The sequence below is a fragment of the Nipponia nippon genome, unplaced genomic scaffold, assembly GCF_047370975.1.
Source record: "Nipponia nippon isolate SJK-2023a ecotype South Korea unplaced genomic scaffold, ASM4737097v1 scaffold_1, whole genome shotgun sequence".
Classification (NCBI taxonomy): Eukaryota; Metazoa; Chordata; class Aves; order Pelecaniformes; family Threskiornithidae; genus Nipponia; species Nipponia nippon.
Window position 1 is genome coordinate 140,183,365 of NW_028262290.1, and position 17,185 is coordinate 140,200,549.

General features: G+C 38.5%; 1 protein-coding gene across 4 annotated transcripts in view; it reads right to left on the reverse strand.

The window, feature by feature from the left end:
• PPP1R9A (protein phosphatase 1 regulatory subunit 9A) overlaps nt 1-17,185 on the reverse strand; it is a 149,935-nt gene that overhangs the window by 23,248 nt on the left and 109,502 nt on the right. For all 4 annotated transcript variants that reach the window (XM_087774553.1, XM_087774542.1, XM_087774531.1 and 1 more), the window contains exons 7-11: nt 16,332-16,487; nt 10,761-10,814; nt 8,154-8,383; nt 6,650-6,746; nt 6,366-6,537 (exon numbers count right to left, since the gene is read on the reverse strand). In XM_087774553.1, coding sequence (XP_087630679.1) covers nt 6,366-6,537; nt 6,650-6,746; nt 8,154-8,383; nt 10,761-10,814; nt 16,332-16,487 — 709 coding nt within the window. The remainder of the gene's footprint in view (nt 1-6,365; nt 6,538-6,649; nt 6,747-8,153; nt 8,384-10,760; nt 10,815-16,331; nt 16,488-17,185) is intronic.

Sequence of the window (17,185 nt, forward strand, 5' to 3'; positions counted from 1 at the left end):
CAGGATTATGAACAAGTGTTAAACTCATTCAATTGGACCGACAGTGAATCAGTTTGCTTACTCTAGCACACTGTCCCTCTCAGGAGGGGACAGCAGAGAGGAATCCCAATCCTCCTCTGGATTCTGAGGTCATCTGTTGTTCAGAGTTCTATGTGACAATACAAATAACGTGCCCCAATTGTTCACCCCAATTCTTCTGCAAGTAAAAGCATCTTTTTGTTAGCACCTGGCAGTCTCATTTGTTACTTCCTCCCTTGCCGCACTGTCTTCAGAACCATTACATCCTCTTGTAGATTCTTCTCTCTTTTATTCAGAGTTCCTTCAAACTCATAAAATTTACATAAATTCAGGTAAACTTAAGTAAAACATCTCTGTCAGCACCAACCATCATGGTCCCTCATACAAACAGATTGATATGAGTGACCTAACACAAATACAGCCTTGCCTCACTTGCACTTGGATCACATCAGAAGACACTCTGTCAAGCCCCTTTCCTTAAGCAAGAGTCTAGAGGACGCAATCATTACTGTGATTATCACCATCTACTGCAGATACCTGGCTGCAGCTTTCCAAGAGCAACACATTTTGGCAAAATCATTAGCAAGGTAGTGTTACAGCTTTGCAGGAACAACCCGCGAATCCTGAAATAAATTTTCACTGCAAACAGCTGTCAGTGATGTTGCATAAAGTTTATCATGACAGTGAAAATGAAATGGAATTCATCCATCCAGAAGGTCCATGAAAGGCATGCTGAATCACAGCTGTTCAAGGCAGGAATGGGAAGGCCATGATCTGTACAAGAGTGAAGGGACTGGTTCTCCCTGATTAGAAAACAACTATATTGTGTTGAGCAGGACACGAACTGTTAGATCTGTCATTATCCTGATCCAATAGCTCAAAAACTTTCTGAGAGATCTGCAGTAAGGCGGCAGTAATCATCCCAACAAAACCCAACAAAGAGTCACCAGAAGATCAGAGCGAAAGCCGGGAGATGCACTCTACTCTCCCACTTCTTAACTCTACAAAGTTGCTGTATTTTCTGAACATCTGGGGTTTGTGCAGTTGTTGTCTTCTACCATGTGTACTTTAAAATAACAAAATGGAAAAAAACCCAAACCCCAGTGCTGCACTGTTTTTATATACCATTGGAAAAGAGCTGGACACTGTCACTCCCAAGCTTACTCAGTTGTCTTTGTACATTTAACTTTCTGCTGCGAAAACCATGAAACCTTATTTCTTTGGTTTTGAAGGGAAAGCAGTTTCAGATCTTTCCCCTTCCATCTACTGCCCAAACACTGTTATGTGATACATGAAAACTGGATAAATATTTCATACAAAAAATGGAACAATGAAACCATCTTACCTGCCTAGGTTCAAAGCCACCCTATTCCTGAATGTCTTGTCAGCAAAGTATACTGAAGAGTTCATATATGGCTTGCCTCTACAAATAGAGCTAACATAACTGCACTATTCCTAGCTATCAATCATCCACTCAAATGAAATCTGAGTATTTCAGCAAAGCTAACATTTTACAAATCTGCAGTAAGACAAAACACATTTTAAAAGGTGTTTTCACAATATACACCAGACAAGGAATAGATACTTTATGGTTTTAACTTTTTTTCTTTTTGCAATCCTCATAGTACAAATCAAACCAGAATTTGTTAGATTTATTTGTCCAAGTACTGCATTCGTAACACACTAATTAATTAGAAGCGGATTTTACAGACATTTTTGCTTTAAACAAAAGCAAAATAATAAATGGAGACATCTTAGCCTCACTGAAACTAACGAAGAAACTCTGACCAACTTGAGCAAAGCTGAAATTTTTCCCATTGCTTTCCATAGTATCCTGACCTTCGGTCTCAGAGAATGCAATTTCACCAAGGGTGGAACCGACTCAGTTACTTACCACCACCACCACCACCAAAATGGAGAGCTCTTGCTCTCCCTCCTGCTGTCCCAACCCCTGGCTCTGAGTGACACCCTCCTCCCCCCCGAATTTGGACTGCAGCTTGCTGATTCAAATGATTGACCCAGCAGAAACTATCCAATTTCAGTCTGATACTCCAACCTCTTCCCCTCTTAAATCAGTTTTCTGTTGTTTCAGTGAATCGGTGTGTAAGTGCTGGAACAGGGCAATGGAAGAGGCAGAACCAGGTTGCTGGACAAAGTCAGGGATGGCGCAGAGTCTCCCATTTCAACAGTAATAATCTGTCAGTTCAGCTCAAACTGTCTCTTGAAATCAGAGCCACATGTTGAGTTTGTGAGCCAGTAAATAACTGAGGGGTAAGGCTCGAACTCATTTTTATTTTTGCAGATTTATGGTGTCTTAAAGCACTGCAAAGACTTCCAGTACCATGTTTTGGTTTTCTTCTTTGTGTAAGAGTTGAACTCTACATGCAGATGACACTACAGAATCAATAGCATTGTCTGACTTGTAATTATGCTTCCACCGTAAGTACTTGATAGGGTAACTGCACATTGCTATGACCTGAACTGCTTGTATTTGGTCTTTCAGGTGTATGCACTTCATACAGCCCTTCCTTTCACTGCTGAAATTATGCAAACTATTGACATAGCACTGCAAACACTTATTCACTTAAGTGGTCGTATTGGCCTTGTTGAAGCAAAACACCACCTGGGCCTGGAGCTTACTGCTCCCTCCACCCCAGAGCTGGGCTGCTCGCGCTCAATGGCAGCTCCCTGTTGTGCTGCAGGTACCTAACCGTGGTTCAGCCTACTGCAGAGAAAGAGCTCATAGAGCATGATTAATGGCTCCTTCCTCATCAGAGACTGCATGTAAGCTGGGCTCTCACTCTCAGGCCATGCACCCTGTGGATCCGGACCTGAGTAACAGCCCACGGACAGACCTCCTGGCTTGCCCTTGGACCTGCTTCCCCACCATGAACTTGCCTGGGCTCCCAGCTGACCCCCGTTTCCATCACTGGACCTGCCCTGCTCGCCAGACTCGGGTGCAGCAGGACTGGGCTGCTGCCGGGTGGTCTCTGCCCTGGCCACACGTGCTGTCACTCAGTCCCAGCTCCCTCTTCCACAGAGAGCTGCCAGCCCTCACCGCTCCCTGGCACAAACATGCACCCCACATGTTTGTCTAGGAATCTCCCAGCCCACTGGGGAGCCTGATAAATGTCTCACATGACAGTTATAACAGGTTTTATTTTGCTCTTGGAGGCGATGTAATTAGATTTTCTTTCAGCAGGCGCTGAAACACTTTGACTCCAATGGGCTTCCATCTGAATTATTTCAGTACCACTGCGGAGCAGGAAAGTGTTCGCCTGTCCTCCCACTGTTTTTCCATTATACAGACTGATAGATTTCAAAATCTCCCTCTGTGAACTGATGCATCCCTGGGTATCCCAAGGCACCCAGAAAGTAGAGCCATCAAAGCAGCTTGAATGGGCATTTGCACAGAGATGAGCAAATACTGTCAAAGCACTGAACTGTTTAGATTTCAAACCACTGACTCCTTCCAGTAAACAGTTTGATTCTCTAGTGCAGACACAGCTCATGACCACTAAACCAGAAAGCTACAATGCACTTCATCTATTTTTCTGGACTCTCAGAATAAGTCATAGATTTGTAAAAGAAACACAGTCCTCAGGCTTCTAGTATTCCCTGGCAAAGCAAAGGAAGAACTCCGTGGTTTTGATTTTCTCTTTCTAACTTCCACTGATGTTACTGGCAGCCCCTCAAACTTAGTGTGAGGTTATGTTACAGCCTGAGGAGTCGTACAGTCTGGCATGATGCTAAACACGGCCGGAGCACCTGCAGCGGCAGGGACAGCTATGCTTGTATGTATGTGACCGTCAAGTCGCATCCATTAGTTCTTCCCAAATCTATTGCCACAGAAGAATGTAATAAACACCTCAGATCACATTGAAGCAAAAAACATACTTAGCATCATTTGAATTAAAATATATTTTTTTATATAACCTGATTTTTTGAGGGAAGACAGACCTGCAAACTTCAGAATAAAAATTACGGGATGTGGCTGCGTATACGCAGTCCCACCCCACAAACCTAATGCTGAGGCTCAAGAAGAGACGTGTTATGTTCACCAAATAAAATTCAGAAGAGAGACAGGAGCAATTCCATGAAGGTCACAGAGACAGTGTGCACAACACACTGCACCTGGAGGAACTCGCTCACCCTCCAAAGACATCGTGGACATCTCCCCTGCCCTTTATAGCTCCTCTGCAAACATCCATGGGGTGATTAGTAAATACACTTATTATCAGTGATTATTATTACTAGACAATGGCAAGTCCTTTTCTTAAAAGGTTTACACCAGGGTGATATGGAGACATAGGCTCTTTCTCTGCAGAGCAAGAATCACTACATTACTGTCTGAGACAGACTTCAGAGACTTTGATACAGAATTTACTGGCAAAGGTATATGGAAGTCAAAGAGCACTGCAGCATGTTTAGGCATCTCTTCATTTTAAAAAAGGGCTTTTCTTTTTCTCTTGTTAAAAACATAAATCCAGCCTGGAATCTAAGGTCTAACTATGCTTTTTCTGCTTTCAAAAAATCACTGCTGATTGTCTATTTTTCCTAGTAAATAATTTGTGTTTGTATTCAGGTGGTTAAACTTGGGCATTTAAATTCACAGATTGTCTATTCTAACTCTCAGAAGTACTGAACACTGGTATAATTGCCCCAGGGGAATGTTTTTGCAATGAGGAATGGCAGCTCTTGGAAATTTAAAATTTTCATGCAAAGATATAATTTGAAAGTACTGACACGCAGAGTTTTAATGCTTTAGGAAGAATTTTCAAATTTTTAGAAAGACTTTTACACAGAATTTTTTTTTTACATGTAGAAATTCCTGGATTTCAGCTCTTGAGCCATGGATATGTGTTGACATTGCCACAACAGTAAATGTAAACATGAGTTTTGTGAGTCAGGTAAAGAAAAACATACTTTCCTCTTCTGATGCAAACTACTGAAGGGGTTTCTGTTATCAGTGTTGCTAAGTATTAAATATTTTGTAACACGTACTGAGTCTTTATGGCAGAAATACAGACTTTCTTGTCATCCTGAGCGCTTTTCTGAACTTCAGAGATTTCAGTATAATAAACACTTTCTAAAAAGAACAGCTCTGTGAAGATTTGTGGAAACAAATTCCATAAAGTCTGCAGATCACTCAAATACCGTTTCAGCAGGCCTAGCTCTTTTTTATACACATACTTAAAAATGTAATTCATATTGATCTGTTTGTAGAGCAATATTCAGTTTTGGTCCACACATGAAATAACTGCTAAAATATCAATTTTAATAAAACATCTCTGTGCTTGCTAGAAATTAATTTATTTGGTAATGTAATGCATTTTTTTTCACCAGAGAAATGAATGATATTATGGTTTATTTAAAATGAAAATCTATATAGGAACAGAGCCTGGTGCTCCCTTGTCAGAATCCCAACACCTCCGACACTGATTTCACATATGTTACTGAATACACAGTAAGTATTGCTCCTGAGCCAAACAATTTTGTTCCAAGGCTGTGGACCTAAAATTGGCTTTAATTCTGCATATACTTCAACAGTGAGGAGCCACTTGCAATTACAGAACTTTAACTGAAGCTGTGGAAGTTATCTGTATATTTTCACTGGCACAGCCGGAAAAATGGGAATTATCTTTTCTATGCAAAACAAGTAAAGGTTACAGTCACCATGCTGACAGCATCTATCCAGATCTCAGTGTTGCCACAAATTGTTCTGGCTCTTTGGTAATACAGAACAAAGTTTTACAAGTCTTATGTTGTAAATCAGGCTGTGCTATAGCTGAATAAGATTTTTAATTAATGTGTTAGTAAAGAATTTGCATTTTATTCACAAAAGGCTCCATCCTGAGAAACAGTGAGTGCCACCTACACGGTTCCTTTTGATGTCTGTACCGAGGTGGGATCAGAACCTGCAGAGATCCATTCAAAATGGTAGATTTAACATTGTTTCTCTCATTCTGGTAACTTTGTTCTTGTTTGATCTTTGGTGGTTGGGTAATTAAGGACAGATTTAGGAACATACTTTATTAACATAACAGAAGCATTGAATTAAACCTAAATGTTGATGGCATCCCACTGAAAGCTTTAAGAAATCAATAATGATCTTTGCTTTATTAGCACTTAGTCATTTCCCTTTCTTTAAGAATATACCTTGCACAGCTATTCTGGGACTCTGTATTGGCATTATTTGGTATAACCCTGATACAGCTGTCATTAGATACTGAATTTCGGAAAAATAACAACATCTCTGCATTATTAATTGTTTCTTTTAAATCCTAAATGATAACCATGCTATTTGCATACATATTAATAGGAGTTATGGTTTGGTTCAAACAAACCTTGACTTAAGCCATCCAGGCAGGACACTTGCTTAGTATCTAGATTTTCCACTGGATCTCCTCTAGAAACTTCTCCAAAAGATGTCTGCCTTTCAAAAATGTTGTTGTTATTGTTGACCTGGCTCCCGTTTTGCTTCATTAGCCTGAAAACTTCTGCTTCCAAGTCTCGTATCTGAAAGAAATACAACACAGTGTTACCCATAACACCCCCCCCCCGTGTTTTTTTTCCAGAATATCAGACAGAATCGTTTCATTCTTCAAACATAAGAGTAAATACTACTCACACGAGCTTGTAAGCCTTGAACCTCTGCAAGGTGTGCTTTCTCCAAATCTTCTATTTTCTTTCGTTCAGCTTCCTGGCGTTTGATGAAGTCAAGTTCTCTTAGGGAAAAAAAGATGTATTTGCTGTCATCAAAGCAATCAGATTCAAACAGAAAATAAAATGTTCTGATATATCTTAAGCTATGCATCAGAAAAATCTGTCCTTAACAAAGATTTTATTACTAACCTAGTAAGAAGTATGAAACTGCAATTAGAACAAAACCCTAAACAATTACTTAGTCTAAGTGAGTAAGCTAGGTGAAGATACAAAAATGGTAAGAGGAATTTATCTGGAAAAAAAAATCTCAGCTGTTCTAATTGTTAATCAAAACAGTTAAACTAATTTTTTCATATCCTGTATTTACAAGGAAAACAACGTTAGCTTAGTTTATGCCGTGTTCTGTTGTAGAAAATGGAGCAAAATCTCTGTTTTATTAGAGGATGACTGCATTCTTTCACAAAAAGGACATCCATAAGTTTCCAGGTACAAATCTAATTTTCTAGTAAGCTATAAGGAAATCTGTTAGGTGATTTTAGGCGTCTGAGATAGTTAAAAACAACTGACTAGATCTCTTACCAATATAAAGCAGAATAACAACAGAAAGGATATCCAAGCTCATTCTAGCTATTTTCCCTATTTCTTTTTATTTTGAAAAATTAAGATGTTTGTGATAGAAAGTACACAAGATGTCAGCTAGTTCTGGAACAGTCATGAAATTCCAAGACGGGAAATGACATTTTGACTATCTAAAACCCTTTTTAATGGGACAGGATATTCACTTCTGCACTCTCAGTTGTCACTTGACATTGTGGTATGTTTTTGAATTTTCTTCTTTAAATAAGTATATTTCAGCAGAAAATGAAAAAGTTGCTGTGAAAAAAGAAATTTGGGGGAATGGAAGCTGTTACAGAAATGTAAGATGTTATTATTCTTGCTAGCCATCAGGGATAGGGGACCACATGAAATAGAGGGGGCCAGGTAATCATCAGTTAGCTCAACTCAGCTCAAACATTCTTGGCATCTACAAGAAGAAGAAAAATAAAATGTAAAATGTAACAAAACAATTTTCTTTTTGACGTTACATTAGTACACAACAGGAGTGAACCCAGCTGACACAATACCAATATAAATTGCTGCAAACCTTGCTCATCAAATGCTTTACTATGATTACTCTTGGTTGCTTGCAATCACATTGAGTTATCTAGTAATTCTGAAACATTCCAACCTGGAATACCACAGGCTAAGTCTTTATTTAGTTATAGCATTTTTCAACAATACTAACTAATACTTGAATACTACTAACATTTTTCCATAATAAAGAGCCCATGTTTTTCATGGAAAAAAAAGTGAAAAATAGTGTTTACCTTACAGGTGTTTAATAGTGGGTTTCATATTTCAAAATATAGCACATATATGTTTCCTATCTGGCCACTAAGTCATTTGCTGAGCCTGGCGTAGCTGCTTACTTTTGCTGAAAATCCTTGATTAATTTCTTTGCCTTGTTATATTTCTTCTCCAGAGCCTGATACTGGCTTTGCGTCTCCTTGAGGTGCTCATTCACCGTGTGACACAGGGTTTGTGCCTCAATCCAATAACTCTCTAATTTCATCATCCTTTCCTTATTCTCCTCAATGTTCTGCTGGAGTTGGGTCTTCTCCAATTCCCATCTCACCTTCTCATTCTCAGCAGCCTGCAGCTGAACAAAAGAGGGGAGATGCCAGTCAGTAAAAACGCGCAAAGTGCAGCCTAATCGTTCAAATAACATGAATAGTGAAAATCAGTAAATTAATAGCTATAAAAGTAATATACCAGCAGTGAAAAGAGCATTCAAAGACAAAGAACACAGGCTGATACATACATTATTCTTCCTCATAAACCGAAGTAGAACCTTTGCTCTGCGCAGCCAGTGCAGCCTCTATGCTTCTCTGGGATATACCAACATGCTTTGAAAATGTCAACAGTGGAGTATTCAGGCAAACTGCAGTCATCACTGGGGATGCATTTTGCTCTGTGCATCTGGCTCAGGTGTTAGAAAGCATTCATATGCTTCCATAAAATGAGAAATTTCTTATTTTGGGGGGAATCTGATTTCCAGGTTCTATATTTGATTTAAGAACAATTTAGAAAACAATAGGAAAAAAACCAATTGCATCTAATCTAACTATTTTTGTTACCCAAATCAGAAAATCTATTGAATTCTTACAACGCCTGTTTTCATGTCATAATCTTGCTTAATCTAGAAAGCCAAACAAAAGAGGTTGGAACATAATTCAAAATTTAACATGGGGTCATAACCTAGCATCTTTTTTCATTTAACCAAGCACAGAGTTTTGCATCCAATACCGAAGCTACGCCAGAACTATTACAAGGACAAAGAGAACCTGTTATAAATATATTACTCTTGTTTTCTCTAAACCTGTTTACCGAATTGTAAGGAGCTAATATGAAAAGAAAAATATGCCCTTGCTGTTGAAGATTTCAGGTGCTGATTCTGCCAAACACATCAGCACCGCTTAACTCTATGAGCAGTGCAGTTCCACTGCGAGTTCCACTATTTGGCATCAATGAAGTCCAATGACTTTTTCCAAATGACCTTAGAGAAGTCCAAGTTTTACTGCTGAGTTTATAATAAACCTTAGCTCCTTTGCTGGTTTTTCTGTTAGATTTTTTTTTTGTGTTAGGCTTCTCACTTCCCAGCTGAAGCTAGATGCAGGTTTGAATGTTTGGTGCTGGATAAGGGTAGGGTTGTGCAGCAGCTTGTACATTTTAGCTCCCAGAATTTATGGAAAACAAAAAATGCTTTAACATCCTTGTTTACTTATAAAGACTATTTAATTTGCTCTAGGCAGTTCTGCTAGCATCAAGGATGATGCACACAAAAATAAAATAACTTGTTTGCCGTTTCATTAGTAATATACCTAAACTAGCCACATTTTCTTTGGCTCTATTCAAAACACTAGGTAAAGAAGTCCAGCACAAAAAGGCACATTAACCTTAATCTTGCAAATAGATTTGCACAGATGAATGTTTACACCCACGCATCATTGCCATGAAGTCAATGGGGCTCGGCACAATCCCAAAGGATTGACCGTGCAGCTCCGATTGCTAGACTGGAACTCAAAAGCAGAGGAAGAAAAGATTTCTGACTTTCTGAACTGAAACAGTACAACAGAAATTGTCCTTACACAAAATAGTTCCACTCTGAATTTGTTTTTAACAATAATTTACGCAGATTTGATAAACACCATGCAAAATACATGATGAGTGCAAATAGTTGCTAGAAAGAAATAATAATCTAAAACCTTCTTCTGAAGTACAATTTTCTCTTTGTCTTATTTTTATTTCCTTTATAATGTACTCAAACTCAAAGAGAAGGATGTCATTATAAAACCTAATATTACTCAGCAACTGAATTATCAGTTGACTTCCCATAAATCTTACCCTAGTACAAAAAATATAATTTCTTTTTATTGCTATAGCAAATTCAATCTAACACATAGCAATCAATTGTGAGATAATGTTTTCTGTTAAACTGGTAAGCCTTTTCCTTTCTAGAGTATCTTTTAAAAAGAACTGCAGCAATATGAAACAGCTCTTTTTCTTCTGTATATAAAAAAGTAATTTTTATTAAACACCTTTAAATAAATGAGTTTTTTTACAAAAAATGTCAAAAAAAGGAACTAACATAAACAGGATACTTTAGCATCACTGGTAAATAAAAACCCTACTAAGTTAGACTTGAATTTCAATCCAAATGTAATTTAAAAACCTGAGAAAATGCATTAGAATTGTAAAACTAGAAATCTGCCATTTAGTCATTATGATACCCCTTAAAATATTTAATTGAAGCTATACAAGTTGGCAGTTTCTCTTAATAGCAGCACTTAAGATTTTACTTGAAACTTTGAATAGAGAATATACACCAAGACAAGATTTAGCTCAGCCACTGTGCTTCTTAATCAGCCTTTAATAAGGATGTTGACTTCTCCACCCACATAAAGATACATGTCTTCAGATCTGATTTTGCATGAGAGGAAAAAAACAGCGTGTATTAACCATATATTGATTCTTACCTTCGTCTTCAGCTTCTGAATTTCAGCTTCTGTAACTGCATGTTTGATTTGCAACTAAAATTGAAAATATAAAACAAACAAGTGAAGTCACAGAGAATACTCCAGTATTTTTAAAGCCTGTGCTGCAAGTTGAATACCTTATTACATAGCAGAAGGCCTTGAAGAGTGCTGCAGTGCAGTAGATTGTAAATTAAAATGTCTAGCTTGCAAAATGACTCAGTCTGTGCAACCTAATTAAAGATAGGATGCCGTCTAACCACTCATAATTTCAAATCTGAACATCCAATCTGTTTAGCAAAACCAAATGTCTTATGCTTAAAAGAAAAAAGATGTTATCCTGCTGGGCTTTGCTCTCCTCTGATGTGAACGTGAAATACGTCCCAGTGCTGTCAGAAAGTCCCACTGCATTGATTAAAGCAGGCATGTTACAAAAAAGCAAATACGGAAATAAGTGATTTAACAACTGAAGAAGTCAGGAAAACCTTGAGGGAAGATTCCACACGTTTCCTTTATGCAAGAAAAAAGGTAAACTGATGCTATCCTTCTCCACCATTAGCTGGAGTTATTCTGCTCAAGCTAGCTAATCTCAACTGAGAGCAGTTATATGAGAAACTGTAAAAAACAGGAAACAGCATTCAAGCACACAAAATGACTGCAAGCAGATTAACAGCACAGGCAGTGTGCTACAGGTTGTAGTTACATTACCAAGCCGCGTGCCACAATAACAGCGGATCTGTACAGTGAAAGGGTCGGTGCTGACGACCTGGCATCCACCTGCACACTTTCCGGAGGCATTTCTTTTGGACTAACCTACATTAGCCTGATCCTGTGGAGTGAGTACTCATTAGCTCTTCGAGCGTATTAGGCAATGTCCTGAAACATCTTTAGTTCCACCCCAAAGCTCTGCTATTTCCAGGCTCCAAGAACACTCTGAAATACAAATCGAACCACAGCTTCCACAGCATAACCCTAATCCAAATGGAAATGATCATGCACGTGCACCCAATACTGGTCTGCACCCAAATCCCTGCTGCATTATTATTTAAAGCAGGCAGCACAGACAAACTTCTGACAGGCTCCCAAACCTTAAATCTAAAGCACTGTTCAGTCTGATTCAGTGACTTGTGTGTGTTGGGTTGAGGGCAAGGGCAAAACCTGAATTACAGCCTGAGCTGGCACTGCAATGGAGACAAAGCCTTCGTCCATTATTTATGAATACCAGGAATAGTTAAGGAAAAGCATGTTTTACATGGGGGTTACTTCTCTTACAAGGCTAACAGAAGCCTTTGGGAACAGTTTATATTGAGCTAATGGAGTACGTGAGGGAGTTGTACTGAACCAGAAATTATCATCTCTGGTAAAGCAATGGCTACATTCTTGAAGACCAGGCTGTTAGTAAAAAAATGCACAAACAATTCAAAAGAGAAGTTATTCTGGAGGAGAGGAGTAATTTTCAAAATAACAGGAGCCATCACAGGGCTGACCGGTACAAGTATCTTTCAGAAAGGCTGAGCTACTTTTGAAATTCCCTTTTCATGGGGCCTCCTGAACGCACTTCTGGTGACATAGGAAATGCAGACTCTCAGATGCAGTTTGGTTTGCAAATCAGCCTCAACTGATCTAGTGAATAATCCTAGTTCTTTCTGGTGAAGAATTACTGAATTTATGCTGGAAGGAATAAAGGAGGCACTGATGCAACCAGTTCCACCTGAGGAACAGTTTAGGAATCGTCTTTCCACTGCTCATTTCTTGGTCACTGTTTCCAGAGGACACTCTAAGCACTTCTTGTCCCCAGGACCATCTGTTACTTACACTCACGTTGACTTTGCACTGAAAAGTGTAATGAATCCTCAAGTGCTTGGTGAAAACAGATAGAAGATTTCATTTCAAATGAAACCAGTCACTGACTATAAGCGCTTGCAGAAACATGTCAAATGTGGAGGCACACCAGGCACGCTAGCAGGTGGAAGAGGACCGAAGCTGCCCCGAGCACGCAGCTAACCCGCGGGTCACACGGGGTTCCTGGGAAGTGCCACATGAGAGCAGGGCTGCTGGGCCAGGACGGAGAGATGCCAGGGCAGCTGGGAACAGCGCACTCGGCAGCCCAGGAGCTGGTATTAACGGCAAGAACTGGCCAGTGGTGCTCCTCCACCCAGTAGACCAGGAAGCCGAGAAGGATATATAACTTTCTGTAATTATACATAATAAGGGAAACTAAGGAGATACCTTAACTAGCATTTGCAAGAGGTTACTTGCAATTTTTGAGCTCACTCAATCCAACCTCTGATCTGCAATTTTCAGAGATCGAGAACTGTTTTTTCTCATCATTCCATTTCTGTTAGTAGTGAAAAATTACAAAAGAACCATCTCAAAATATTATGGTGTTTATAAAGTGCCCAGGCCTTTGCTTAGTTCTGCTACCTCATGGTTTTGGAGTGAGATAAAATCAGGGGAAGGATGAATGAGCTGGACTTTGTCCTTTGCAGAGTTAATAATGAAATCAAAAAAGCCAAGGCTGAAAGCCTTAGGCTACCTGCTTACAGTCCATTCCCATCTCTTCTAAAACCCCACAAACCCATAAGCAGCACTTAAACAGCTTATTATTACATACAAATAAACTCCAAATTCTTGCATAAATGACAATCTGCTCAGGTACAGATGGTTTTAACAGTTATTTTTATACTCTGTTATTAAGTTAAAAAAATGAATACTGAACACCCAGTCAGATCATTGAATCAGTACATGGTACAGCAGATCCCACTGAGGCAGAAGAAAAAAGACACTTTCCTGCCAAACAGACAAATGTGTAGCTGGACATCTACTTTCTTCTTTTTTTCTTTTTTTAAAGAACTAATTATGCTTGCAGAATAGATGAGAAATACTAACGCGTTTATAGGTTAGACTAAACAACAGGCAAGGTCAAATGTTTGGCAATCAAATCCAGACTCTATAGTTAACAATTTTTAAGCAAGCTTCTAATAGAGGAGCAGAAATACCTTATTCCATGTCCCATATAATGCCAAACAAATTCTTGGCAGATACTATTTTGTATTTTTATGTTTTCTAAGTCAATATAAAACTGTGAAGACATCATTTTAACAGACATTTTGAATAATTTTTGGCACATTTCCTTTTCAAAGATGTCTTGAAAAGCTGATTAATTTTCTTCAAAACAATAAAACTTTTTATACAAAATAAGATAAGGAGAGAAAATGGAGCGAATTCATCTAAGACTGCAAAAGGTAGAATGGGACAAAAAGCTAGCAAATGTTAAAATATCCAGAGTATGCTGGGAAAGTACCCAATGGAATCTAATAATATCCATGACAATTTTTATATAATCATTACATATTTTTGAATATAATAATAAACCATTTTTCATATATTTCATTAAGACGTGAACTATAATACCTAATTCTTCCATAAGATATCCTTTCTCCCTACAGATCTTGTCTCTCTTCAATCATCACAGCTAAAATAAAGCTTCTAGCTCCTTCTCTCAAAGCAGTTAAGGAAAATCAGTCCCATTTTTCCTGTTTTACAGCCAGGAAAACAAGACTTGCAGAAGTACAGTGATTCACCCAGGAATGCCCATCTCTCTTCTGATTTTCATTCCAAAAGCAAGGCATTTCAAATAAGAGTGCTCTCAAAGTATGCAAGCACATTTTTCATTGCAAAGACTGAATTCAACTAATTAGGTCAAACTATTATGCTTAAAGATTATGTCCAACCCACTTGTTTAATACTTTCATTAATCTCTGGAGTAAGAACAAGAACGAACAGTTATTCTTTAAATACAATTCCAGAAAACACTGTGTGGGCTTGTGCAGTGTGATTGTGAACAAGTCCTCTAGTGTTGAAAGAATTCAGGGCAAATACCAAGAAAAATACATATACTCACTCTGTAGCAGCCAACAAAATGCAGCTGTGTACTGTTAAATACAATCAGTGAAACAAAAGTGGCATGCTCATAACAGTGGTAACTGCATGGGTTAGTGAAAAAGAGTCCACTCTTATGCGGGAGCATTTAATCTTTTCTTCTCAGGCTCTCATCTGCACTTACACCGGAGGATCCCAAAGTCCCTTCATCTGATCTCCTCTACACCAGCGTTTTGAGGCCATTGCATCACACGGGTCTGCAAACAGCTTCAAATCAGTTTGGACGTGCTGTAGTAGGGCAATAGCCCAAGTTGATGGAAACTGTATTCAAGCATAGTTTTACAGGTAATTTATTCAAAGGTGAGTGGTGTCTGGCCCATCACTGCATCTGTGGTTTGCATCGCCTTGGTACATTGGCACAGTCAGAATGGTAGCACCTTCCTACTGCTTTGAGAAAGTATCACTATGTATGATGCAAAGTACTAGAAAATGAAGTAAACTGTTCTGCTAATTGCATAAGAGCCTGGAACTTGAAATATGGAGTGAGAAAATTATCATTTAAGTAAAGTAAAAAACTTTCAGGAAAAAACAATGAATAACAGTAGGCATCCAAAGGCTGAAAAGGGTATCAGCAGAAAAGGGAAAGACTGGTTGCTCATTGACTGATCACTTTCCATACATTACTCTCACTAGAGAGTAGTAACAACATATATTTATAGAAGATAAAATATCTGGTTTCAGTGGAGGGAAGGGGAAGGGGAGAGGACAGGGGAAGAAGGATAAAAAGAGAGCCTCTGTATTTTAAAACTCTTTTCTGGGCCCAGGTTCTGCTGCTCAAATCTCCTGAGGTTCTGGCTACTTTCACCCCTTCCATCTTCCTGTATTTAAAAAGAAAAATGTTCTTTATTGTCATCACTCAGCCCATTACTGTGGGCTTAGATAAACCAATTGTTTCATGTCTTTATTTGCACCAGAATTCAGGAAAGTTCAGAAATAAACCACATCAAAAGCACAGCCTAAAATACAGAAGAAATGTTTCTCAGTACTTTGGTATGTTAAGTTATATGAATTCAGTGACCGCAATGAACACCACTGATTCAAGCCCCAGTTAGTACCAGTGGATGCTATACAAACTCTGTAACCAAAACACCAGCTTGAAATATGCCTGCTTCCCCAATACAGCATCTTTCTAAACACATGGCCAAACATGTGACACTGCTATACATTGACGAGTCACTGCGTAATGGTATAGGATGAGATCCACATGTCCCTTTTCACTGTAATTTAGCATTTGCTGTTTGGTTTTCCTGATCACTTTTGATTGGAATCTTACAAAAAAAAAAAAAAAAAAGGCAGCAATCTGTTAGCAATGAATTAACTTGCACTCTGTCCTCCTGGTCAAAAAATGCAAACTAAGTGCTGAGGCAGAATAACTTCTGTGCTGAAAACTTAAATTATAAATTATCCTCCATCAATGCAACAGTCACCTGAAAGCTGATGCTAAAACAACTGCAAAGAACAGTTTCACTTCTTTTAAGCAGAACTTTTTGAGTCATTCAAAAGTACCAAGTATTCAAACAGCTACAAATCAGCTCTAGTTTTCAAGAGAAAAAACAAGCACTGAGCAAAGAGATAACTAGGAATCTAATTCCAATAAGATATTTCAGGAATATTTTCTGACCTATAACTTACCTCTTTGAATTTGTGAGCAAGCTTGCTGGTGTCCACATCACTGGGGGAGAACATGTCATCATTTTCAGGGAGATCGAACACTTCAATAGCCATGTCACCTCCTGGAAGGACAGGTCCCATGTCTTCATCTTCTTCATCTGTAGCATATTCCCCTGTCTTAATTTTATAGCATTTAAGAAATTCCAGTTATCCTCTTATTAGGCAGAGACTGTGCAAAGAATAATTAAGCTACTGTGCAAACACAGCATACTGCATACAAAAGAGGTTATCTTTTTCTTTAGCTATAATCCCAGTACTTATGAATTCTACCAGACAAAACACAACTCCACAGTAGTATTTCAGAACATTAAGAGAGAGAAGAAAACAGTGTCTTAAGCAATAAGAATTTAGTGCTTAAGCATTACTGGCTCTATATTTCAATGGTTTGCATCCTTTTCCAAGTGAGGCCTCTCTCCCATAGGAAGAACTCTCCAAATTTATCTCAGATTTAACAAGGAATCTTTTCCAAACAGAAATAAAAGCACAATAGGACCGACAGGATCTTGATTAGTCTTTTGTAAGCCATCTGGAGGAAGTAATTCTCCAGTGATATTCCATGTTGAACTTTAAAATCTATTGGTTTGTTCTTTATAAACAAATTAATGACAGAAAAGTCACACCCACACAGAAAAACAACAGCAGGAAAAACAAACTAAGTGTCAGAGACAAGTTCAGAGACTGAAGTCAGAGTTTACTGAATTTTCACCCTGAACAGGGAGCTGCTTCTAGCTAGTTTTAAACAGAAAATGCAGGTGTTTCTTGGGCTGGTAAACCATGAGATGTGAAAAATTTGCTGACAAAACGGAATTTTAAAA